Source organism: Scyliorhinus torazame, chromosome 11, assembly GCF_047496885.1.
Source record: "Scyliorhinus torazame isolate Kashiwa2021f chromosome 11, sScyTor2.1, whole genome shotgun sequence".
In the NCBI taxonomy this organism is placed as follows: domain Eukaryota; kingdom Metazoa; phylum Chordata; class Chondrichthyes; order Carcharhiniformes; family Scyliorhinidae; genus Scyliorhinus; species Scyliorhinus torazame.
Window position 1 is genome coordinate 15,739,569 of NC_092717.1, and position 26,540 is coordinate 15,766,108.

General features: G+C 41.5%; 1 protein-coding gene across 1 annotated transcript in view; it reads left to right on the forward strand.

Moving 5' to 3' along the window:
* The window catches only part of atp9b (ATPase phospholipid transporting 9B), a 412,539-nt gene that overhangs the window by 64,319 nt on the left and 321,680 nt on the right, over positions 1-26,540 (forward strand). Inside the window, exon 2 of the mRNA XM_072466981.1 lies at positions 1,590-1,763. Within this exon, the coding sequence (XP_072323082.1) occupies positions 1,590-1,763 (174 nt within the window). The remainder of the gene's footprint in view (positions 1-1,589; positions 1,764-26,540) is intronic.

Sequence of the window (26,540 nt, forward strand, 5' to 3'; positions counted from 1 at the left end):
TCTTGATGGACATTGATTGTGCAGGATTGCACCTCCACCTTGGAATGTTGTGCAGGATATTTTGCCCAATGTTGGAAGTTTTCCAAAGTGAAGTATGTTATTTGCATTTTAACCAACCTTTCTATGGTGGTAAGTAAATATTGTACCTGCAAAACTATATTCCTCAGCCTTTGTGGCATTGGAAGTAATCTATTGATTCATTCAATTTCTGGAAAAAAAAAATCTGTCACCCCAATTTAGGCTGCTGCATAAAGGTGTTGCAGACCCTAGAGTAGACGACCTGTGAATAGTTCTGGTGAGATAGAGAGAGATCTCTCCTGGGGGAGAAGAGCGATTATATAAGTCAAAAAAAGGAGTTGCTTTAAAGAAACCTAGAATCTGAGTAGATTTCTGTAGCATGTTTTCGTGTTTTGAAATCTTTGACTGGTTTATGAGGCGATGATGAATTTTTATTCTTGGGCATGCTTGTAGATACAGGGGTAAGGTACCAAATGACAAACATTCTCTTGGATTTTCTTTGGTACGATGTATTTCCCTCTAACAAGTCTTTTTCAGCTACAAGGAGAAAGCCACTTGAAATGGAAATGAAATGAAAATCGCTTATTTTCACAAGTAGGCTTCAAATGAAGTTACTGCGAAAAACCCCTAGTCGCCACATTCCGGCACCTGTTCAGGGAGGCTGGTACGGGAAACTTTGGCTCTGATCACACTTCCATTGACTGGTTTCATATTTTAATTGTTTCAGGCAATGTTTGCAGAGCTGCTGAGAATGAGCATTCCATCAGTTGAGGTTGGCTGGGTATGAGTGTGGCGGATGGTAGGAAACTCCAGAGCATGAATCACTTCAAGAGGTTGTTCCTCAGTGCTCCCTCTGCTAGCCGCTAGCTATTCTCGGCTGATTGCAGATTCCCATTGCAAGTAGCACAGAATTACATTTTGCAGATATGTAGGCTTTTTATTTAAATTAATATTAGGCAAGTAAGCCATTTTGACTTAAATAAAAACAAAATGCAGCAAGTACTCAGCAGGCCAGGGAGGATATGGCAAGAGAGAAAGACTTTCCCGTCAGTGACCTTTTTTCAAACTTTAACTCCACTTCCTCCTGCAGATTACACGGTAGCACAGCGGTTAGCACTGTTGCTTCACAGCGGCAAGGTCCCAGGTTCGATTCCCAGCTTGGGTCACTGTCTGTGCGGAGTCTGCACGTTCTCCCAGTGTCTGCATGGGTTTCCTCCGGGTGCTCTGGTTTCCTCCCACAAGTCCCAAAAGACATGCTTGTTCGGTGAATTGGGCATTCTGAGTTCTCCCTCTGTGTACCCGAACAGGCGCCGGAGTGTGGCGACTGGGGGATTTTCACAGTAACTTTATTGCAGTGTTAATGTAAGCTTACTTGTGGCACTAATACAGATTATTAGATGCTGCCTGACCTGCTGAGTATTTCCAGCATTTTCTGCTTTTATTTCAGATTCAGATTTCCAATAACCACAGTACTTCGCTTTTGTAACTACCTAACAATCCTTTGATGAATTAACATTGCATGAAATATATATTAATGCTGCTAGCTTAATCTTGATTTTATTTATGAACAGATATCAAGTGGAAGATGAATCATCTAATTTAGATGAGATGCCATTGATGATGTCAGAAGAAGGTTTTGAAAATGATGAGAGCGACTATCACACATTACCGAGAGCTAGAATTACTCAGAAGAAACGAGGGCTAGGCTGGTTTGTATTCGGTGGATGGAAATTACTTTGTACCAGGTAAAGTCATTCATTCTCTTTTGTTTTTCGTCTGCAATGCAATAAGATGCACCCAATGAGCTTTCATTGATTTCACTTGAAAATGCTGCATTTAGGTTGTCATTTTGTGTAGCATATTGATGTTTCACTTTGGTTCCCATGAAATAATCAGATACAGATCTTTCCAACCCCTAGAATCCTCTTTTTGTCAATGCAGACAAAAAAAAGAGGCTCATGGAGTATTTAGCAGGCCTGCCGTTCTGGGTTAGACTGATGGAACATAGGGTGGCACAGTGGTTAGCACCGCTGCCTCATAGCACAAGGGACCTGGGTTCCATTCCGGCCTCGGGTGACTGTCTGTGTGGATTTGCACGTTCTCCCCGTGTCTGCGTGGACTTTCTCCGGTTTCCCCCCACAGTCCAAAGTTGTGCCGGTTAAGTGGACGCAAAATTGCCCCTTAGTGTCCAAAACCTTAGGTGGGGATACGGGGATAGGGTGGGGGCATGGGCCTGGGTGGGGTTCTTCTTCAGAGGGTTGGTGCGTACCCATGGGCCCATTTAGGCTCCTTCTGCACTTTAGGGATTCTGTGATTCTATAAGCATAGATATGCATTTAAGTGTTGAATTTAGAATCCGGAGCAGAAGCAATCTTTTTGCACATGATTGTAAGACTATGAAATTGAGTTAGTGATTGGAGCAGAGACCATGTCAGTGTTTAACAATTAATTAGTTAAGTGAATTAAGGAAAAATTAATATTTCTAATAAAGGATGTGGGATTAGGTCTCATGTGGAGGATAAACACCATGACAGACTGGTGGGCGTACAGCATGTTCTATATCAACTTCGCTATGTAGGCTACCATTGAGAAGGAGAGCATTCTTGGATTAGTGGATATATGGAATAATCTTGCTATAATTTCCATCTTGCTATAATTTCCATGGAAAACTGATGATCAGGAAATGGGAACAGGAGCAGGCTGGCTTTCTGATTCCTCCGCTAGGGAATGCTGGATGGTATACGAGGAGGGGAAAAGCCATGCGAGTGCATATGAATTGAAGCCTTACTACTTGTGTTGATTTGGATTGGTACAGTTTTCTGCATGTGAAACTCTTGTCTCTCTGTATATTTAGTTTTGTCTTAAATGTCAAACAGCTATGTTTCAACATCTCCCCAAGTCTTGTACCATTCACTTTGTAAACATTTGGCTACTATGTTGGTTGTAACATGTTCATTGCTTGTGTATTTTTTTTGAACAATAATAATGTAAATTTGGAGGGACTTTTGTTTGGTAATTTAAAAAAAAAAATTGATCATTCCATTGGTATTAGCTCAATTGTAAAATGGCTTCCTACTACCTGACCAGTGATTACATAACTTCCAGCCACTGCCAACATTGAGTGTGTAGAGATCTTGGTGCTCTTTTGAATTATTTGTCTTGAGTTGATTGAAGTAAAGCATTTACTAATGCGTAACAAAGGTTTTGTCTGGGGGTTTAGAGGGAACGCTTTAATTGGCCTATTATGTTATGTATGTTTGCTGCATTGGAATGATTCTATAATTTTGCATTTTCACCCCTATTTATTGACCACCTTGCAATTAATAAACAGTATTCATCTGTCTTTAAAGGAAATGATCACAAGTCCTGTATTAAACCAACTGAGGCTGAATTGCAGTGATACATACAATATATTGTTGAAATTGAAGTTGCTGTGTGTGTGTGTAGCACTATTGGAGTCTCACCAGTTCTAAGTCGGAGAGACATATTCAGGGTATTAAGGGCAATCTATTATTTCCCAAATTCCTCTGCACAAGAGTAGTAGAGTCGGCCATTCAGCCCTTTCACCATTCTGCCAATCAGTTGGATCATAGTGAACATCCCTTGACATAAAGGCAGCATTTCACAGAGTATGGCATCCAGGAGGAGCCCCAGTAAAACTGGAGTCAATGGGAATTGGGGAGAAAAGTTTCCACTTGTCCAAGTCATACCTGGCACAAAGGAAGGTGGTTGTGGTGGTTGGATGTCAATCATCTCAGTTCCAGGACATCACTGCCAGAGTTTTTCCGTGTAGTATTTTAGAGCCAGCCATCTTCAGATACTTTATCAAATGATTTTCCATCTAACATTAGGTCAGAAGTGGGGATGTTCACAGATGTTCGGCACCACTCACATTCCTCAGATGCTAATGCAGCAAGACCTGGACAATATCCAGGCTTGGGCTGACAAGTGACGAGTATCGTTCGTGTAACACAAGTGCGAGGCAATGACCGTATCCAATAAGAGAGGATCTAACCCTCGCCCCAACATTCAATTACATGACCATCACTGAATCTCCCGCTATCGACATCTTGGGGGTTACCACTGATCAGAAACTCAACTGGACTAGCCATATGTGCTAGTCCAAAGATGTGCAGACTAAACCATGCTAAATTGCCCCTGAGTGCCCAATAGGTTAAGTGGGGTAACGGGGATAGAGTGGGGGTATGGTGCTCATTCCAACGGTCGGTGCAGACCCGAAGGACCGAATGGCCTCCACAAAGATTCAATCCCTCCATTAATGAAGAACAGTGGCAGCCGTGTGCATGATCTACAAGATACACTGCAGGAACCCGACAAAGTTACTTCGGCAACAACTTCGAAACCCACGACCACTACCATTCAGCAGGACAAGAGCAGCAGAGACCTCGGAATGCCACCTTCTGGAGGCTCCCCTTCATGTCACTCACCATCCTGACTTGGAAATATATCGCCGTTCCTCCACTGTTGCTGGGTCAAAATCCTGGAATTTCCCCTCTAACAGCACTGCACGTACCTACACCCCAGGGACTGCAGCGGTTTACAAAGGCAACTTACCACCATCTTCTCAAAGGCAACTATGGATGCGCAATAAATGATGACCGAGACAGCGAAGCCCACATCCTGTTAATTCATTTTTTAAAAATGGGTAATCCATACCAAATCTCCATGCGCTTGGCTTTGTGCGATATCCTCATCTCAAAATTTCATGCATTCACAGGCCTAAGGGAGTTGGTTCCAGATTTACAGTACCCTTGTCCCCCCAGTGGAACTCGTTTCTCTGTATCTGTCAGAATCAGTCCCTTGACCATTTTAATTAACTTGATTAGATCACCCCTCAACCATCTGGAATCAAGGCAACACAATTCGGGTTTCTAAAAATAAAAACAGAAAATGCTGTAAACACAGAAGCCTGATATGGAGTGAGAAATAGAATTAACGTTTCAGGTCAGTGATCCTATGTTGCTTTGTTGGAATTAGGCATGCTTGGTGATGAAACAGTTTTGAGCAAGGCAGGAAAAGTGTGGAGCGGTGGAAAATGGAGTGGCTGTGGTGGGGTGGAAGGCAGGAGTGACAATGACAAAAGTGATGATGGTGTATGGCAAAAATAGATAGTAATGGGACAAACCTTGCTTAAAAACTGTTACATCTTTAAGCATTCCCAGTCCTTTCAAAGGGGAACCAAACCCAAAATTAGATTATCTTTCTCCACAGATGCTGCCAGACCTGATGAATATTTCCAGCATTTTTATTTTGTAGAACCATCGAATGTTAAGGGGCCACTTGGCCCATCGTATCTGTGCCGACCTAAAGACGAGCCACCGAGCTTAATCCTGCATTTGGCCTGTAGCTCTGCAGGCTATATGGCACTTGACGTGTATATCCAGACACCTATTTAAAATTAATTGTGGGTTCCTGCCTCTGCTAGTCTTTCAGGCAGAGACTTCCAAAACCCTCTGACAGAAAAAAAAAATCATCTCCCCTCTAATCTTTCCACCAACCACTTTAAATCTATGCTCCCTTGTCACTGACCTTTTATCTCAGATTTCTAGTATTCACGTTACTTTGCTCTTGTATTAAGTTTGTGACCTGATCTGATAATTTAACTGTTTAACCCAGGTATCATTAACCCAGGTATCATTCTTGTGAATCTGCGCTGTTTAATTCACCACCTTTTAACAATTTTTATATTGATACCTACATCCCCCGCAGCTCCTCCCCTCTCGTCGTTAGAAAATGTTCTTAATTTATCTTGCTCTGATACAAAAGCATGTTTTCCTATATTGAACTTTTGAGAGTGTATTTCGCGGTCTCTCATTTAGACTTGAAAATACAACTCCCTATTACTTATCGAAGTCACTAGTGCACATGGTTTAAAAAAAAATGAAGCCTCAGTCCATATCTTAAACGAGCTCCAATTAACACATCGTGGTGACCTATATCACAAGGTTGTCTCCTTTTTATGTATGTGCTCATTTTGATTACTTCCTTATGGAAATCATTCTGGATGTCCCCAGACAACCCCCATGGGTATGCTTCCACCATCTGTGATGGTCAGTTCCTCAAAATATACAACTAGATTTGTAATATGTGATGTCTCCTTCACCAACCTCTGTGGACAACTGATCTCTGTGAAAGTGCTTAGTGACTGTCTATGATGGATTCCAGTAACTTTCGGATAATTGGTTTTAAAATTGATAAATGACATTTGATCCCGTCAGTTACTATTGCAAATCATTTGTAAGGTTGTTTAAATTTACAATTTTATTATGTGATCTAATAACTGAATAATTACATTGCAAGTTCAACGCAGTCACTTGAATATTTGGGTTTGGGTCAGATTGCATAATAGCAATTTGGAGTGCTTAAATCATTTAATGTACTCAACCCATAATTTTGTGTTACCATTATATTCTAACCAAGGTTATTCATTGCCATTATGATTATAGTATGAAAATCGCAAGGAGAAATTTTCTACAATTTTAGCAATTGGATGCTATTCTGCCGCTCTCCCACTTTTTTGTGAAGTCAACTCCATCTGGTCTCCTGCTTGCATCTCTCTTGTGCTCCCTTTGATAGTTAAACATTTGCTGCTCAGTTAGTATAATTTAAAAGCCAGTGCATTGCAGCCTATTCATTTTTTAAATACATGTTGTTTGATAACCAGTTGGGATGCTTGGGGGTGGGGGTAGGTCTAGGTAGCATAGATGTTTAGTATGGCACTTTAACATCGGGATCTTGGGTTTCCACCAAGCTTGCCCTGATGGAATGTAAAGGTCCCATGTACCTGTACTATGTGACTTAGTTCAGAATCATGCGCAACAACAAGCTTAGATGATGCTGAAGGTTAAAATTGATTGATTTGTTGGGAAGATAATGCAAGATGTTCACACCTGTGGACAATGGCAAGAGCATCAGTGATGAGTCTGGATAGACTGTTAGTCTCCAAGTTTCATAGGGAGGTGTTTGGAATGTCCGGTTTTCTAAATGGTAATGCTTTAAGCCAGAGGTTTTAAAATATTTTTGCCGGGACTCACTTTTACCAACTGGCTGACCTTCGGGACGAACGCCGGCTGACCTTCACAACACACCATTTTCACTTGCCTTTAATGCAACAGGTCAGCCTGCTTGGTCTTCATAATCTCACTTGCTTTGTCATTCAATGTTGCATTTCTGCTCAAGACTTCAACTGATGATTTAAGTTCTCACTGCATCCTTTGAAGAAAATCCTCGAATTTGCCGTGCTTAGTCTTCAAATGCCTTTGAAGTTTGAGGGTTTTAAACTCATTTGCCAGTATCACTGGCATATATCACTCTTTGGCTTTGCGTCCTTATTTGCATTGGCATAATTAACAAAACCACACCTCAGGAAATCATCTTTATACTGCTTCGTTCCAGATTTCATTATTTTTCTTTGCTTAAAACGATGCATCTTCATTTCTTCACAACCCCTGTTGCCTTGCTTGCTCGCAGCTAGAAAATGGAGGAATCTCTCCTCCTGGTTTTGCGTCAAAAGCATGGATATGCAGTGCACGTGATGTCAGATGTGCCAGGCACGTGACCTCTATGCCACTGCTTCTGATGGGTAGACTGCATCATTACATGGTCGCGGCCGGCATTCTCCATTTAAAAGCTGGTTGCAACTGTTGGGTGTTTCTCCCGCAATCGAGAATATCGCAATCGATTCCTCTGTAACCCTCCCAACGCCCGACCGCAGGTTGAAAAACTCTGTTTTAAGCTACCTATTTAATTTAAAGATAGAATTGAGTAGAGGACACCTAATTAGCATTTCTACATTGATGCATGATCCATGTGATTCATATTGCTATGGCGATTGGCTTTGAAAGGGGAAGAGTCCATAGTACACTATTGTAGGATCGGGTTGCAGGTTTTCTTAAGAAATCCCTGAACCTCAAATAGGTCAGTCTGTGAAAGAGAGGTAAGGCAGAGTGATGGCGGCAGTCAGTCTCTAATATTCATCATGCAGAATGCGGTGAAAACTTGCAATCTGATTAAAGAGACCAAGTTTGTGATAATTTAAACAAGGCTGTCAGATTTGGCTAGAGGGAATAATGTCCAGGATAACCCTCACTTAGAAGTCAGTTTGGATATTAGATGTTTTCCAGCTAGAAAAGGAAAAAACCATCCAGAACTGAGAATAACTTTACACTAGTTCCTGGAGGCTAAAGTGTCCACTTAAAAGAAGTCACAGTAAAGTGTAACAATGGATCCCAATTTTTGGTCATTTCAAAGTTAAATGGGGAACCTTTTCTTTGGCTTAGAGTTTTATTTACTTATGAATAGTGCTATGAATAGTGTTTAGGCCATGTTGCTTTTAGTTTGTTTATTCCAGTAAAAGTCTTACACCTTGAGATCTTGTGTAATCCTTCATGTCAGTCACCGGAAATTCAGACGTTATTGATCTCTATGGGGATTGTAACAAAGGTGCCAAAAGTCTATTGCATCCACTATGGGCATAACAAAGAAAGATTGCTGTGCAGTAGTCCCACACTGAGGTTCTTAGCCTCTTGAGTTATCCCTGTATCAGGACCGAGGGAATAAGTTAGAATTGTAACTGGTATCGGCGTATCCAACATTATAGAATCCAGTGATTAGCTGTCTTGAATTTTTTTAAGGTATTGGTTTCTAGTCCAATAAAATGAATTTGTCACTCCTTTTTATATTTAATTTTAAAAAGCAGATTGTCATAGAATTTCATAGTATCTCTACTGTGCAGAAGGAGGCCATTTGGCCCATCAAGTCTGCACTGGTCCTCTGAAAGAGCACCCCTCCTAGGCCTGCACCCCACCTAGGCAGCCAGCAGAAGGAACAGATGCGGCCGCAAAAGAGACTCCAGTTGCCCGAGTCAGGGATGTCACTGACTGGCTGCAGGGTATTCTGAAGGGGGAGGGCAAACGGATATTGTGGTACACAGGTGCCAATGATATAGGCAGAGAAAGGGATGAGATCCTGCAAACAGAATTTAGGAAGCAGATGAAAAAAACAGGACCCAGAAGGTAGTAATCTTTGGATTTATTCCGGTGCCACGTGCTGGTGAATATAGAAATAGGAGGTTTGTCCAGATTAATGCATGGCTGGAGAGATGATGCAGGAGGGAGGGCTTTAGATTTCTGGGACATTGGATTGTTTTGGGGAATGGTGGGAGCTGTACAAGGCGGGCGGGTTGTACCTGAACCGAAATGGGATTAACATCCTAGCAGGGAGGTTTGCTAGTGCTGTTGGGGATGGTTTAAACTAACTTTGCAGGGGGGGTCGAATCCTGAGAGAATCTTCATCAGGGGGAGCAGCACAGCCAAAATTAGAATGACAGCAAGTGGGTCAGTAAGGCATAGAAGTTCTAGACCAGTTAAGCCACAAGGAAGTTTGATGAGATTGGATGGTATTTATTTTAATACGAGGAGTCTGAAGAACAAGGCAGATTAGTTGAGGGCACGAATTAAAACATGGGGGTATGATGTAATTGGTGTCACTGAGATATATGGTTGAGAGGGGGGCAATATCCCAAGATATAGGATCTTCTGGTGAGACATGGAAGGAGTTAAAAGAGGAGGGGGCATTGTAATTTTGATCAGGGAAATCAATTACCCTGTAAGGAGGGACGATATTTTACAAGGCTCTTCAAATGAAGCCTTATAGATACAACTCAAAAACTAAAAAGGAATGATCACATTGCTGGGAGTGTTCTCTTGACCCCTAACACTCCGAGCTAAATAGGAGCAGATATGTAGGCAAATGTCAGAAAACTGTAAAAGTAATATGGTGGTGATAGTGGGGGATTTAAAATTCCCCAATGTTAACTGGGGTAGTCATAGTGTGAACGGTTTAGAGTGAGCGGAATTCTTAATGTATCTAGGAGAACTGTTTAAGCCAGTACATAGCAGGTCCTACAAGACGTGGGGGTGATCCCAGACTTAATTTTAGATAATGAAGCTGGACAAATGGTTGATGTATCAGTCGGGGAGCATTTTGCAGGCAGTGACCATAACTCCATTAGATTCAAGATTGAAAAGGACAAGGATGGGTCGGAAATCAAAGTTCATAACTGCGGGAAGGTGGATTTTAATAAGACCAGCTATGATTTGACCAGAGTGGACTGGGAGCAGACGCTTTTTAGGTAAATCTGTGACAGAACAGTGGTGTGCATTGAAGAAGGAAATAAGCAGAGTACAGGGCCAACATGTTCCAATCAAAAAAAAGAAAAGGATGGGACCAACAAATCCAGTGAACCTGGGTATTGAGGGATATACAGCATTGGATAAAAAGAAAAAAGGGAGGCTTATGGCAGATATCGAGGGCTGAAAACAGCAGTAGCCTTCGAGGCACATAGAATATGCAAGAGGGGACTTAAAAACAGAATTCGGGAGAGCATAAAAGGGACATTAAAGGATACTGGCAGGTAAAATAAAGGAAAATCCTAAGTTTTACAAGTTTATTAAGGGTAAAAGGATAACTAGGGAAAGAATAGGGCCCGTTAAAGACCACAATGGTAATTTGTGTAGGGTTAGGACATAGGTAGGGTTCTAAATGAATACTTACCGTCAGTGCTCACCAGTAAGAGGGATGATGTGAGTATAGAAATCAGAGAGAAGGACTGTGATAAAATTAAAGAAATTAATGTAGACCGAGAGGAGGTTGAGTGGTCTCGCAGGCTAAAAGTAGACCAATCTCCAGGATCAGATGAAATTTATCCCAGACTGTTGAATGAGGCAAAGGTGGAAATAGCAGGGGTGTTGGCAATTTTCAATTCCTCTCTGGCCACAGGAGAGGTGCCAGAGGACTTGAAGATAGCCAATGTGGTACCATTGTTCAAGAAGGAAGGAAGGGGTAAACCAGGAAACTAGAGGCCAGTCAGTCCAGCCTCCGTGTTGGGGAAACCATTTGAAGCAGGTCTGAGAGAATTATTCTGCATTTGGAGAGGCAAAGATTAATCGAACAGTCAGCATGGTTTTGATAAGGGGAGGTCATGTCGGACCAACTTGATCAAATTTTTCGAAGAGATGACTTGGTGTGTAGATGAGGGCAATGCATTTGACGCAGTTTACTTGGACTTCAGCAAAGCTTTTGATAAAGTCCCACATGGGAGACTAAAAGTGAATAAGAGTCCATGGAATCCGCGGAAGTTTGGCAAATTTGTGAGTGGCAGAAAGTAAAGGCTGATGGTCAAGTGGTGTTTACCGACTGGATGCCTGTGCCAGTGGGGTCCTGCAGGAATCAGTGTTGGGGCCCTTGCTGTTTGTAGTTTATATCAATAAGTTAGACATGAATGTAGGATGGATGATATGAAAATTGGTGGGGTGGCAAATAGTGAGGAGGCTACCCTTCGATTACAGGAGGATATAGACGGGCTGATCAATGGCAAATGGAATTCAATCTGGATAAGTCTACAATGATGTACTTGGGGAGGACAAACAAGGCAAAGGAATACATGATGAACGGCAGGACCCTGGGAAGCACCAGGGATCAGATGGACCTTTGTGTACATGTCCACTAGTACTTAAACTAGCAGAGCAGGTGGATACAGTGGTATATTTGCATTTATTAGCCGGGGCATAGAGTTTAAGATGCGACACGGGTGTCACACTGGTTAGCACTGCTGCCTCACTGCGCTTGGGACCTGGGTTCAATTCTGATCTTGGATGACCATCTGTGTGGAGTTTGTACTTTCTCCCTTTGTCTGCATGGGTTTCCTCTGGGTGCTCCGGTTTCCTCCCACAATCCAAAGATGTGCAGGTTAGGTGGAGTTATCGGGGGGGTGGGTGCAGGTATGGGCGCTAGGTATGGGCTGAATGGCCACCTTCTGCACTGTAGGAATTCTATGGTTCTAAGAGCAAGGAGGTTATGCAGGAACTGTATAAAACATTGGTTAAAACAACAGGGCAACACGGTGGCATAGTGGGTTAGCCCTGTTGCCTCATAGCGCCGAGGTCCCAGGTTTGATCCCGGCTCTGGGTCACTGTCCGTGTGGAGTTTGCACATTCTCCCCGTGCCTGCGTGGGTTTCGCCCCCACAACCCAAAGATGTGCAGGGTAGGTGGATTGGCCATGCTAAATTGTCCCTTAATTGGAAAAAATTAATTGGGTACTCTAAATTTATTTAAAAAAAGAAAAACAAGTTTGGGGCAGCACGGTAGCATTGTGGATAGCACAATTGCTTCACAGCTCCAGGGTCCCAGGTTCGATTCCGGCTTGGGTCACTGTCTGTGCGGAGTCTGCACATCCTCCCCGTGTGTGCGTGGGTTTCCTCCGGGTGCTCCGGTTTCCTCCCACAGTCCAAAGATGTGCGGGTTAGGTGGATTGGCCATGATAAATTGCCCTTAGTGTCCAAAATTGCCCTTAGTGTTGGGTGGGGTTACTGGGTTATGGGGATAGGGTGGATGGTGTTGACCTTGGGTAGGGTGCTCTTTCCAAGAGCCGGTGCAGACCTGATGGGCCGAATGGCCTCCTTCTGCACTGTAAATTCTATGATTAACACTGGGGTTGTTTTACTTGGAGCAGAGGAGACGAAGGGGGAAATAAAATTCCGAGGATGGATGGATCGATGACCAGGGGGATCGATTTAAGGTAAGAGGCGGGAGGTTTGGAGGTGATGTGGGGGGAAAACATTCACCCAGGAAGAGGGTGGGAGTCTGGGACTCGCTGCCTAAAAGTGTGGCAGAGACCCTCAAATATTTAAGAAGTATTTGGGTGTGCTCTTACGATGCCAAGGCATACAAGCCTATGGGCTGAGAGTTAGAAAATGGGAATATTAGATAGTTGTTTTTGACTGGCACAGATGTGATGTGCCGAAGGGCTTTCTGCGCTGTCGACCTCTTATGCCTCTCAGGAGGAATTTGTTGGCTCCTCATTGTAATTAATAGATCTGTTGGGGTGTGCCACTTGTGATGAAACCTGTACTTGGTTTGTAGTTCAGAGGTGGGGAACTCCGATTCCTGACGATTATTGAACCTTTTGCACATGTGCTGGCTGGAAAATCTGATTGTACGTGCACAGACCATTTAAAAAAAAAAGAAGTTCTTCAGGCTGAGGATCGGCCCTGCACAGAAGAGAGGTAGAGGAACTGCACGAAAACCCAGGCAGGTGACCTGGTGCTGAGCGCCATTGCTGATTGTGTCTCAAGGAGCAGGACACAGGAGGGTAATAGGGTGAGGACCCAAACAAGGACCGGGTCAGGGAGACATCCTGAACAGAAATCCCAGGTAAGGAAGATGGGACAGAAATAGGTCCCGGTAAGTTAAAAGAGAGGAACCGAGGAATAGGCTCCAAATTTAAAAAAGAGCTGCAGGGAGCAGACTTTAAACAAAGTGGGCACGAGAGAAGTGCTGAAGGCAGCCGAAAGTTGGGTGACTCCGTGCTGTGGGCTATTGGAACAGCACAGCCGAAGATCTGGAATTGTGTTTGGAAGGTGAAACTCGAGTATATTCAGGGGAAAAGGAACCTTGGAAGGTGAGTTGGGCCATTGTTGAAGCTGCCGAAGTGGGAAGTGACTTTTGGAGAGAATTTAAAGGTGAGATCTTCAAAGGTGGCGATTGGAAACAATTGTGAGAAAGACCTAAGTTTCAATTGGTTGGCTCACAATGTGACAAACACTGGGTCGGTTGTTGAGAAATCCAAGGAACTGGTTTGATCGCTTCTGCCATCTCTTGTATCGTGTGGTGTGTCTGACCTGTAGCTTCATATGTACTTCATACTTACCCAGAATGTTTACGCATAAGATAGATACTGTAAGTTGTTTTATCTTTCTGAACTTGTATAGTAAAGTTTATTTTTGTTTATTCAAAACCCATGGTATCTTGTGGCTTTTATTCACTTAGTAAGTGTCTTGAATCTCAAACTTTTTTGACTTTAAACAAAACATTTTTGGTCCCCGACAATGACCCATGGTTTGGTCAAGGATCATAACACACTGCTAACTGCAATATGCTATTTAAACCAGTGTTTTTCAAACTACTTTTTCCCCCGGACTCACTTTTGCCATCTGGCCAACTTTTGGGGCCACTTGATGGACTGAAGGGCCTCTTTCTGTGCTGTAAAACTCTTGTGACTCTATGACAGTAGAGAGATGTTCAAAGTGTAGAGGAGACAGGAGGTCGATGTCAATGTTTGAATTATGGAAAAAAACAAGATTTGCATTTTGCGAGCACTATCGCAACTAGATGAGTACCAAGTAATTTGCAGCCACTGAAGTACGACCATTGTGGTAATGCCAATTTATGCACAGTAGGCTCCCACAAACAACAATGTGATAAAGATCAGGTAATTATGTATGTTGATTGGATTGGATTTTTTTATTGTCACTGTACCGAGATACAGTGAAAAGTATTTTTGTACATGCAGCTCAAACAGATCATTTAGTATATGAAAAGAAAATACTTAATAGGGCAACACAAGATACACAATATAAATACATAGACCCACAATATGCACAATGTAAATGCATAGACATTGAGAGATAAATGTTAGATAGGGTATCAGGGATGACTCCCTTCTCATATTCAATGTAGTCCCATGGAATCTTTTACATCCACATGAGAGGAGAGCCACCATTTAACATGGTATCTGGAACCGCATTTCTAACAGGACAGCACTCCTGCAGTAGTACACTGGGATGTTAGCCTAGATGTGGAAATGAGCCCACAACCATCTCATGCAGACACAAGTCCGTTACCCACTGAGCCACGACTAACACAGGGATAAGATTACAAAAATTTAGGTTTAATAGCCCTTAATCGTAAAGATAATCTTACAGGGGAAGGTGAATTTTGGGAAAGATGAATCCAGAACATTATTGTAAGTTAAACTTTGATAGTAGGATAAAGGGATGCAGGTTCAAACTTGAAGGCTGCTTTTAGAACTAATATCAACAATTATCTCACTGAAGGGAATTTTATTTGTGGATGGGGGGGAAGAGGGAGAGGAGAGGAAGAGGGCTGAAAGAGTCAGAATGTGATTGTCCTGTGCCAAGTTTAATCCAGTAAATTCAGCGTATTTTGCTGCAGGTGAGGATTGACATCCAGACATAAAGAAAGAATGTGGTTTGCTCCAAACCCTATCGTCTCTCAATGCATTTTGAACGGATGAGTAAACTCCAACCTGGTGTTTGGCTTCTCAAAAGCTCCTTCCAATGAGAGGACTGGGATAGTATGTGTATGTGGAGGGCTTGTGGGGTGGAGGGTGTCTGTGCTCGCTTCTCTACCAAAATGGGGACCGAGTCCCTTGGTGGATGATCCTGAAAAGCTACTCCATTTTGAAAGACTTCTGTTCAATGAAGAATTGGATTGATTGGTGATGATCGGTCTAATCGTGTAATGGTTCCAAATTACAGCTAACGCCTGGTTTGCTGTTGGGATATCTGTCAGCCTGTCAGTCCACTCTGCTGCTTGCTCTTGGGCCATACATTTTCTCATATCTCCTGCCGCAAAAGCCATTTTCATGGCACTCTTTCTGTTTGCCATCCAGCTGATCCTACCTGGTAGTTGAGATACTTGCGTAAATTTCAGCATGCACCATGACCCTTTTACACCAGCCCGCAACCCACACACAGGTCGTGACCCCCGCTTTGAAAAAGCCTACTCTAATTGGTTTTAGTGTCACGGGCATAAGATGAGAAAATTAACTTTCTGCTGCTGATTACTATCCAGTGTGCCTTGCTGGACATCTCTACACTGTATGAAGTCAGGATTGGATTCAAATGAGATTCTTTCATTGGTCAAACAACCTCCTGATGCTGCCTAGGCTTACACATGGCGAATGACTACTTGGCTGAAGTATTGGTGTTCACCTGTGGGAAAGTATGAAATAAAACTGGTTTAAGAAATCAACTTAAAAGCACACATGCAATATTTGTTGAAGTTGTTTGTAAAATCAGAATTCCAGAAGTGCTCACCTGATATTAAATTTGGCAAAACCTGCAAAATCCCCCGATCATAAGCTTCCTTCAAATTCATGCAATAATAGAACTGATCTTTAGATTGTTCAAAATACAACTTGATCAGTGAAGGACTTTGAGGCCAACCTTGACTTCCTAAGTTTTGGATCCTTTAATAACCTTCAAATGCGTTTGTGATATGGCTGGATGTTAACAATGGTAAACCAAGAAATAGATAGTTTCCTGAAAGGAAAAGCGCAGGCGAAAAAAAAACTTTCTTCAAATTCAATGAGGAAACTAAAATCAATAGAGCTGCTTGACCATTGCAGGAATTTCAGTTCCAACAAATCTTGGTGTCAACAGTTGCTGGTCCTCTTGGCATCTAACATGTGTAAACTTGGTTTTAGGTGGGCCAGCTTATTAGTTGAGTGAAGGTTGCATGGAAAAGCAAGAGGCAAGTGTTTAGGGCTAACAGTTCCTTGTATTACTAATTCAGAGATGATGTTAACGATAGTGAATTTCTTGGGACAGAATAGTTCTAGGATCTGAATATCTCCATTAGACCGCTAAATCAATGTTTCTAGCAGGGTAAGAATTGTCGTTATTTCTTTGATTTGCTTCCTGCACTGTTCCATATTAGACATGTCAGTTTCCATTGCTCTGAATAAGAACCAGGAGTTTGTTGAATCTTCCAGTTTATTTTATGTCAGAAAATATATTCCATCATTCAAATTGCTTGAAGCTGTTTTATACTAAATGGGCTTTCAGTAGTAAAAGCAACCGTTTTAATTCAAATTATGCATTAATCAAATGCTGGCACACAAGGAAACTTTATAGGGTGTGCCAATAAAAACATAAATTTTTCAAACCTTGATAGTAATCTGGTGTAGAGTTTAGAACTAGCATATTAATCAAGGCGTCATGTGACTATTTTGCAGAATTGTGCTTTTTGATTATTAATTTTTGAGCCAATTATATTGAAGTACAGACGGCAGATATATTAGCCACTCAAATTACCAATTCAGATTTTATTTTGTGAAGATTAGGGGCAGATATGCAGCATGGTTATTTCAGAATTTCAGTTTCATACTTTCTTCTGGTTATTAAAACCGTGTAATATTGTCATATTTATTGGGAGAAAATGTGAATCACAAACTCGAGGCAATTGTGTTTCTCTCCATAAAACTGCTTTCTTCTCTCTTCTCCCCCCCCCCCCCCCCCCCCCCCCCCCCCACCACCACCACCACCACCACCACCACCACCACCACCACCACCACCACCCAAACTTCTCCTATTACCGAAGTTTGTGTACTCTGACAGGTTTGACACTCTTAGGCCGTCTTTTCTAAAGCCGAGTCTACCAAGTGACGTGGCTGTGGTGTGAGATTCTTTTGGGGCTGATGAAAAACTTTACCAGAGCCACATGTTCCTGACTCGAGGAATACTAGACATTTGGGATAGGAAATTGCGTCTTGCACATCGCACTGTACACAGCAATTGAAATTCTAGCCTCCTTTATTCCTTTCCCGCTTGTTTTAATCTGAAGAAAAAGTGACAAAATATCAGTCTGATATTTGTTGATGGTTGTTAGAGGAAAAGATTTAGACCACTGATGTATGAAGTGCATACATTATTAATTGATTTAATTAATTGATCTATTTTATCTTTGCCTGTATTGTGGGTTCTCTCCAGTTGGCTGAATCTGATGGAATACGATTTACCTATAACCCTGTAAAACATCTGCAGTAAGAAGAAGCATTTATTTCCGTTTGTAGATTGCATGTGACTGAGGAATATATTCTTTAGCTAACTCTTCCACCCAGTTTATTCAAAGAGAAGTGTACTACTTGGTAGATCGGTGAGAAGGTTATTTCCACATTTGTACCTGAAGACAAATTTGTCAAAACACTATTCAGTCAACTTGTGACCATTTTCTGCCTGTTTTATCTCACAACCTTAAGAGAACTCGCTTCATTCTTCGTTTTTGTTCTCCACAGTTAGGTATTCTGAAAAGGTCCTTCATGCACTCAGCAGCAACATCAACAACAATTCATTGTTTTTTCGATTATGTGGTATTATGCACAGTCAGTGTTTTTTCACTAACGCAGCTGGAATTCCATTAAAGCTTGTGAAATTAGCAATACTTCGTACATATAGATCTGTACTCTAGGGGCTTCAAGATGGATTGATTTCTCTCTGCCATGAGATTTTCATCTACCTAGTTATCAAAAACACTTTGTCCATATGAAAATAGTACCACCACCGAAGATTATTTCCATAGGAAGTGAAGGAGCAGGCATAATGAGTGGATTAATCTGGTCAGTGGGGTGCTCTATGTTCCCTCAAACAATTATTTTGTACCTTTTTGTCATCTAGAAAAATGATAAAATATTGATGTGCATAAAGCAATATAGCAAAAGCATAGTTTTGGAAATTCGCAGTTAACCTTTCTATTGACCAGTTGCAATTCTGCAGAAATTGTGGTGATATAGGAACTGCATGGTGTAGAAGCTGTTTAGGCACGAATGCCTGTACTCGTTGGAGTTTAGAAGCACGAGGGGAGATCGTCTTGAAGCTTACAGGATACGGAGAGGCCTAGATAGAATGGACGTGGAGAGGATGTTTCCACCAGTAGGAAAAACTAGAACCAGAGGGCACAGCCTTTAAAACTGAGATGAGGAGGAATTTCTTCAGCCAGAGGGTGCTGAATCTGTGGAACACTTTGTCACAGAAGGCTGTGGAGGCGAAATCACTGGGTGTCTTTAAGACAAGAGATAGATAGGTTTTTGATTAATAAGGGGATCAGGGGTTATGGGGAGAAGGCAGGAGAATGGGGATGAGAAGCACATCAGCCATGATTGAACGGCGGAGCAGACTCGATGGGCCGAGTGGCCTAATTCTGCTCCTATGTCTTGTGGCCTCCCCCTCCTTTCTCTCAACCACTCAACTTTTCCCCATTAAGGCACTCCTTAAAACCTTTGACTAAGCTTTTCATCATCTGCCCTATTACCTCCCTATGTGACTGTCAAATTCTGTTCAATAATAATCCTGTGAGGTTTCCTGGAACATGTGCTATATTATTGGGCCATATTGACCACTATGACTCTCATTTGCCCCGATATCGTCGTCTTTGGTTCTGTTGACTTCTGTGTAATGTCACTCCTACATATACTATGTTAAGATGCAATATAAATGTAAGCTGTTAGTGAAGTGTGTTTTTGTTAGTTTGGCTACATTAGCTTTATTTTGCATTCCCAAGCCTTGCTTATTTAGTGAATAATTTGCCTGTACCCTTGTACATTGAATCAGGTTAACAAATGATCCACAGCAGCCAATGACACCGCTTGATTTTCATCACGTTTTGCATTTGCACATTTTAGCAGTGCCTATGTAATGCTTCAAATGTTTTAACTTCAGTAGTTCTAAAGTTTGTAAAATTGTTGCACCTTGGTTCGAGACTAGTTAACTTCTAACTTGAGAAATATGATGTTTAGCTGGACGGCCTGGAGAAGGTAGGCTGGGTGTCAGAAATTCTGGCCAATAAAAATATGTTCATGTTCATGTGCATGGCTGTGTTGCAGCTCATTTTAGCATTATGGAAACTGCCTGTGGGGGTCTCTAGAAATGGCTCTGGAGATCTAAACTGAAGATGATGTAGAGTGCAGCACTTGGTGATTCAGAGAGGAAACCAAATCTTTCAGTTTATTTGCATTTGATTTGGAAGCCATTAGTTTTATTCACTGCGTGGCAGACTGTTTCAATTGGAAAATAATTGGATCACAAATTGACAGAAAAACTATGGCTCACGTGATTCTCAAAGTCTGAAATGCTGTAGATTAGATGTATTATTTTGTGCGCCCTATGATATTGTAAAAGCTGGTAACGCACGAGAGTCAGCTTTAGAAGTGATGCTGAGTGCAGCAACACTTCTGCTGTCTCGTATATATGGCAATCGTGGGACTGCTGCCAGTAACACAGTTAGAAACTAAAGGGAAATTTCAATGGTGATTGCCAGTTTGCAGGTTTTATTCTGTTGGGTGTTGCTGAGCAATATATGTTGATGCTGCCAGGAGGCATTCAGGAGTAAATGAAGGCACGTGTTGCAAAATAATTAGAGCTATTTAACTTCTGGAGTTAATTCTGAATGTGCTGCTGGTGGGAAGGCTCAGCAGTGAGACAAGGTTGGAAAATTACACATCCACACACACACTCACGTACATACGCACATTTAACAATCCCAGAATGATGCTCTCTGTTTGATAAATCTTATCTGACATAACTGTCTCCTGAATTTTACCATCCTGGTTAATGACACAAAAGTACTGTGGCCTTTTTTTTGAAGCTGTTAATCTGCTATCCCAGTAATTCAGTGCTACCTAAGAAGTGGGAGAGCAAAATCGATTAAAAGACATGAATCTGATATGAAAACTTGAAGGGGTTGGGGGTGGGAGGGAGGCAGGGGGAGGAATGGACAATTCAGGATTTGGAGCAAGGCCAATGCAAACTGACGAGACTATGACTCCGTTCATCATTGTCACACCCAAAGGGCTGTACCTCCTGTGAAGTTGTCTTTTTGAAATAAATAATTCCTGCATGTGTGCGTATCATTAAAACATGTTGAATGAATTTGAAAAGATTCTCTCTTTAACCAATCTTTCTCATGAATGAAATGTATATTGGCTATTGTATTTTCATTTATAATTAGCATATGCGTCGAATAGGTTAACCTGTTTCCTATTGTGCATTTAAAAACCAGTATAATCTTCAGTGGTCAATTATCAATTGTGCAGGTTTAAACTGCAAAGAAAATCCTAATCTATCACTGTCTATTGTAACTTGTGCTGCCAATTTGTGGTTTAGCCTGCTTATGATATTTCATTGCAGTCTGAACTATTTTTGGTATTTCCTGATTTAAACTGTCCTCCAGTTAAACTAAAGAATGATGCGAGATACAGTACATATTTTTAATTTACAAGGGAGTTGAGGTTTAATGGGGCAGGCAGGAAAGTGCAGTTGTTCTTGTAGGACAGGCTTGAGCGCCGGGTAGCCTACTCTGGCTATTTCTGATGTTCTTATGACTGGTTTAGCATTAGTACACAGCACTTGCAGCTTTGAGCTAGTTTTAACTTGTACGATACAAATTGGATAAAGGACTCCTTTTCTGGGACAAGCTGACTCCAGACTTAGGACTTTGTTGCACTTTAACTGCTGTTAGGAGTGCAAAATGAATGTGCTTTATGCCAAGTCTCCAACCATGGTGTAAGTATTCCCTCAATTGTCCCAAATTTCAAGAGCACTCAAACTGGATATGGCCTAAACTTCAGAAAGGTTGAGTGCTTGTTGACCATTTTTATTATTTATCAACCAAGCACTCAGATTCTCTCTCTCTCTCTCTTTCCTCTCCCCCCCCACCCCCCCCCCCCCCCAAACACCACACAATTTGGCCAACTGCACTGTTCAAAAAGCACTTTAAAATTTCTGCTTTGTTTAAGCAACCAATTTCTTTTCGAATTAAACACACTACTTCCATTTATGCAGCACTTTCATGACCATCCAACATCCCAAAGTGCTTTGCAGTCAATGAAATACCCTTTTTGAAGTGTAGTCACTGCTGTCATGTATGAAACATAGAAACATATCCAAGCTGTTGAGGAACGGAAAGGTCAAACTAAATGATCAAAAAGGATTGACTGTTTAAAAATGATTCATATACTAAAAGGTCCAAAGTGACTAAAGGTGGAGGTGTGACACCAAGGCAGAAATAATGGGTGAGATTTTAACTCGTTCAAACCAACCCACTTACACTGGGTTCAAAATGAGATTCATTAAATAATTGCTGACCAGGGATCTCAACTGATTTTTGAAATTTTGTGGGAAGCGAGAGACTTTTTTCAAAATAAATTTGGAGTACCCAATTCATTTTTACAATTAAGGGGCAATTTAGCATGGCCAATCCACCTACCCTGCACATCTTTGGGCTGTGGGGGCGAAACCCATGCAAACATGGAGAATGTGCAAACTCCACATGAACAGTGACCCAGGGCTGGGATCGAACCTGGTATCTCGGCGTCGTGAGGCAGTAGTGCTAACCACTGCGCCACTGTGCTGCTCCTTAGAGACATTTCAATGTTTTTCTCACCACTTGTAAAGCAAACAAGCTCCTTACGGGTCACAATATTATGTGGTAGAATTCAGACATGATATTCATTATCCTTTTGGGAATTCTTGAAAGATTGTTTTTTAAATAGTAGTTCAAAGTATTATGTGGCAACCTTTCAATAAAATAAACACTTTAGATATTGTTCAGTTCACAAGTCCTGAAAGCTGTGCTTGTTAGGTGAATTGGTCATTCTGAATTCTCCCTCCGTGTATCCGAACAGGCGCTGTAGTGTGGCGACAAGGGGTTTTGACAGTAACTTAATTGCAGTGTTAATGTAAGCCTACTTGTGACACCAATAAAGATTATTATTAATTCATAGTAATTTATGGCATAAATGGAGGCCATTTGGCCCATCAAGCCCATGCCAGCTCTACGTGCAGCAATCCATTCAGTCCCATTTCCTGCTCTGTATCTGTAACCCTTCAAGTTTATTTCCAGCAAGTGCCCATCCAATTTCCTTCTGAAATTGTTAATCATTTCTGCATCCACTACCCTCATGGGCAGTAAGCTCCAGGTCATTTTCACTGGCTGTCTGTTCAATTGTACCTTCTCCGCACTTGTCCTCTTGTGTTAGGTGAACACCAACACTGTAGCTGGGATGTACAATTCAAGTTGGACTTTAAGCGATGTGCTTTTTTTATATTTATGAAATTCATACACCAGCCTGACTGAAAATAAATAAACCTCACCCAAATGAGACAGGTGGATTTGTCTGACAGGCAAGTTGTGGAACTCAAACTTACAAAACCTTCTGGTTAGGAATCTGGCACCCTACCAATTTGTGTTCAGCCTTTTTAATTTATTAAATTTACAGTTGTATAGAGGAGATTTGTGATAAATACACATTATCTTCTCAGCAGATTATATCCCTGATATTGGTTTTCATGTACAGCACTTGATATAGACCCTATCATGTTGCCCATTGTAATTGAAATGAGGATACTCTGAGGTGTAATTTGCATGCTTAGTGCATTAGCACGCTAGTTTTTTCTACGATACTTTAAAAAAAAAACGCAGGAGTTGTCAGTATCATAAGTGGTGTACAATTTCCCTGTCTAAATTGTGCTATATCCAAGGTTGTGGTATATCAAAAGAACACTTCAGTAATGGGTTGCAGTACCACAAAAAACTGTTTCAATCATGCTTCATTGAGCAATTAGAACCTAATACATGGAGGCAGTGTCTGATGTGAAGAATTGATGACTTTATTCTCTGCTTACAATGAGAGAGAATTTAAAGATACAGGGTTAACTGGGCATACACTTAACAGTGGCCTTTATTTACCCAGCTTTTCTCGTGGCTTTTGACCGCTGCATTTCCTGGGCAGTTTAGAGATAATATAGGATTGCTATGTTACAAAAAAAAATGAAAAATATAGAACATAAGGAATGAAATCTGGAATAGCTGATATGGCTCCTCCAGCCTGCGATGCCATTCAATAAAATCATGGCTGTTCTTTGATCTCAGCACCAAGCTCCCTAACTCCTGATTTTCCCAAGTGTCCAAATCCATGAAACATTTTTGTTGAAATATTTGGAGGGGGGGGGGGAGCAGAACTGGAATGCACAGTTTAATTAATGAAAATTATTATAACTGAGATACAAACAGATTTTTGCTACTTTAGCTATTTAAAACTAACAATTTGATCCATCTTTTAGTAGAGGATAAATTTCATATATAAGTTTGTTTTTTTACCTCCGTAAAGTTGGATTGCTTGAGGGTGTGAAAGGCACGAGTGTCAAGAGATATGTCTCGAAGATGCTGGTGGCAGAGGGGATGCAGGGCAAGGCCCCGGAGGTGGATAGGGTGCACAGGTCCCGAAGGCAGAACCTGAGAACGGGGGAGCTGCCGTGGGCAGTGATCGTGAGGCTCCATAGGTTTGTGGAGAAGGTGGTCCTGTGATGGGCCAGGGAGAAGTGGAACTGTGAATGGGGGTGGAGCAGGGTCTGAATCTATCAGGACATTGATGCGGAGCTGGTGAAAAGACACAATGGGTTCAACAAGGCCAAAGCGATTCTCTATCAAAGACAACTCCAGTTTGAGGTACTGTACCCGGCGATACTGTGGGTGACATTTGAAGGCTGGGAGTACTATTTTGAAACCCCAGAGGAGACCAATAACTTCATCAGAGACCACAAACTGGGGGAGAACTGAATGTTGATGGGAGCTGGAGGAGCTGGAACAAAAGAGATTGGAAGTTGCGGCATTGTGATGGCCGATTGGGGTGATTTTGCCGCCGTGATTGTTTGCCAAGGGCCAAAAGTCTATGATGGCGATTTTTGGGGTATCGGAAATGCTAGAGCTGATGAGGGTAGGAAGACTGTTGTGGCCTTCGCCTCCCTTGTTGCTCGGCGTAGGATTCTGTTGGAATGGCATATTGACAACGCCACCAGGCTTGGTGGTCGGGCTGCGAGACCTGTGATTGATTGAGAGGAATACGAGAGTAAGCTGACTCTAAAATTTTCTATGTGCATGTGAAGCGAAACAGATTGGTGAAGACAAATGTCCCCTTACAGTCAGAAACAGAGGAATTTATAATGGGAAATAAAGAAACAACTGACCAACCAAATACATACTTTGGTTCTGCATTCACAAAGGAGGACACAAGTAACGTACCAGAAATGTTGGGGAACACTGTTTAGTGTGAGGGAGGAACTGAAAGAAATCTGTAATCGTAGATAAATGGTATTGGGGAAATTGATGGGATTGGAGGCCGATAAATCGGCATGGCCTGATAATCTACATCCGAGAGCACTTAAGAAAGTGGCTGAGCGGCACAGTGGCGCAGAGCACTGCTACCTCATGGTGCTGAGGACTTGGGTTTGATCAGGTACCGGGTCACTGTCTGTGTGGAGTTTATACATTCTCCCCATGTCTCCGTGGGTCTCACTGCCACAACTCAAAGATGTGCAGGTAGGTGGATTGGCTGTGCTAAATTGCCCCTTATTTATGGAAAAAAGAATTTTTTAAATTAAGAAAGTGGCTCCAGAAATAGTTGTTGCATTGGTGGTCACCTTTCAAGATTATATTGACTCTGGAACAGTTCCTACAGATTGGAGGGCAGCTATCTTAACCACACTGTTTAAAAAGGGAGGTAGAGTGAAAACCGGGAATTAAGAATCAGCCTGACGTTGGTAGTGGGCAAAATTCTAGAATGCATTATCAAGAATTTTACAGCAGAGCACTAGCAAAACAGTGGCAGGATCAGACCGAATCAGCATGATTCGTGAAAGGGAAATCATGATTGACAAATCTACTAGAAATTTTCGAGGATGTGATTAATAGAGTTGATGAAGGGGAGCCAGTGGATGTGATTTATTTGGACTTTCAGAAGGCTTTCAATAAAGTTCCATATAAGAGATTAGTGTGTAAAATTACAGTGCATGGGCAATAAAATATTATCTTGTAGTATTGATTAATAAATTTTATTAAAGTGTTGTTGCACCGATTGTGCAAATTCTACAGAACATGAATTCAATATCATTAAGTGTTTTTATATAATACCAGAGAAATATAAAAGAAAATTTAGTTGCAGTTGATGGCAGACATGCATTTTATCAAACTGTAACTGTGTACAGATGAAAATTAAGGAAAAAATATGTTTTGCTGCCCAAAATTTGAAAATGCTGTGCTTCTGGGAACTTTTATTTCATAGTTTTGAAAACTAAAGCAAACTAACTCATTTATGAAGATGATTAGGGAGAGAACGAGGGAAGGGACATAAATACAGTACCAATGTACATTTGCTATGTAAGTTCAATTCCATTTTGCATCGAATGCCAAGATTTCATTGGTACTTTTCCAGATATTGTCCTTTATTTTGTTTTCGGTAAACCAAAAAGGAGTAGCTTTGTATGAAGAGAAGGGACAGAAAGGGAAGCAGGATAAATTTGATCAGATGCATTTGCCAAAGTATCGCATATTCTATTTTCATTTTGAAACTTGTTTGTTATTTCTGTGTAATTCGATTTAATATTCCATTATGTTCATCACAAATTTTTACTTTGCAGTGTAGTGAGTAGATTTATAAAATAGGAAATGTATGCCTATAGCAGAATTTATAACCGTACCCAGTTCATCAACTTGTAAAGTCAAAAATGCAAAAAATTTAATTAATTTGAAAATCTTTAATGATCATGCCGATTTCAATGTTTGCCAATATGATATTTTAAATGTGACCACATAACAGAAGTTCTTAATCCTGAAATTGAGGGATCAGAATTAGCATTCCAGTTTGTGTTGACTGTAACAACCTTGGTCATTAATGGTGGGTATTCTATTTCCTTCATTTGATGTGCTTTAGCACGGCTAAATAGCTGGCTTTTAAAGCAGACCATGGCAGCGCACGTTCAATTCCCGTACCAGCTTCCCCAAACAGGTGCCGGAATGTGGTGACTGGGGGCTTTTCACAGAAACTTCATTTGAAGCCTACTTGTGACAAGTGATTTTCATTTCATTT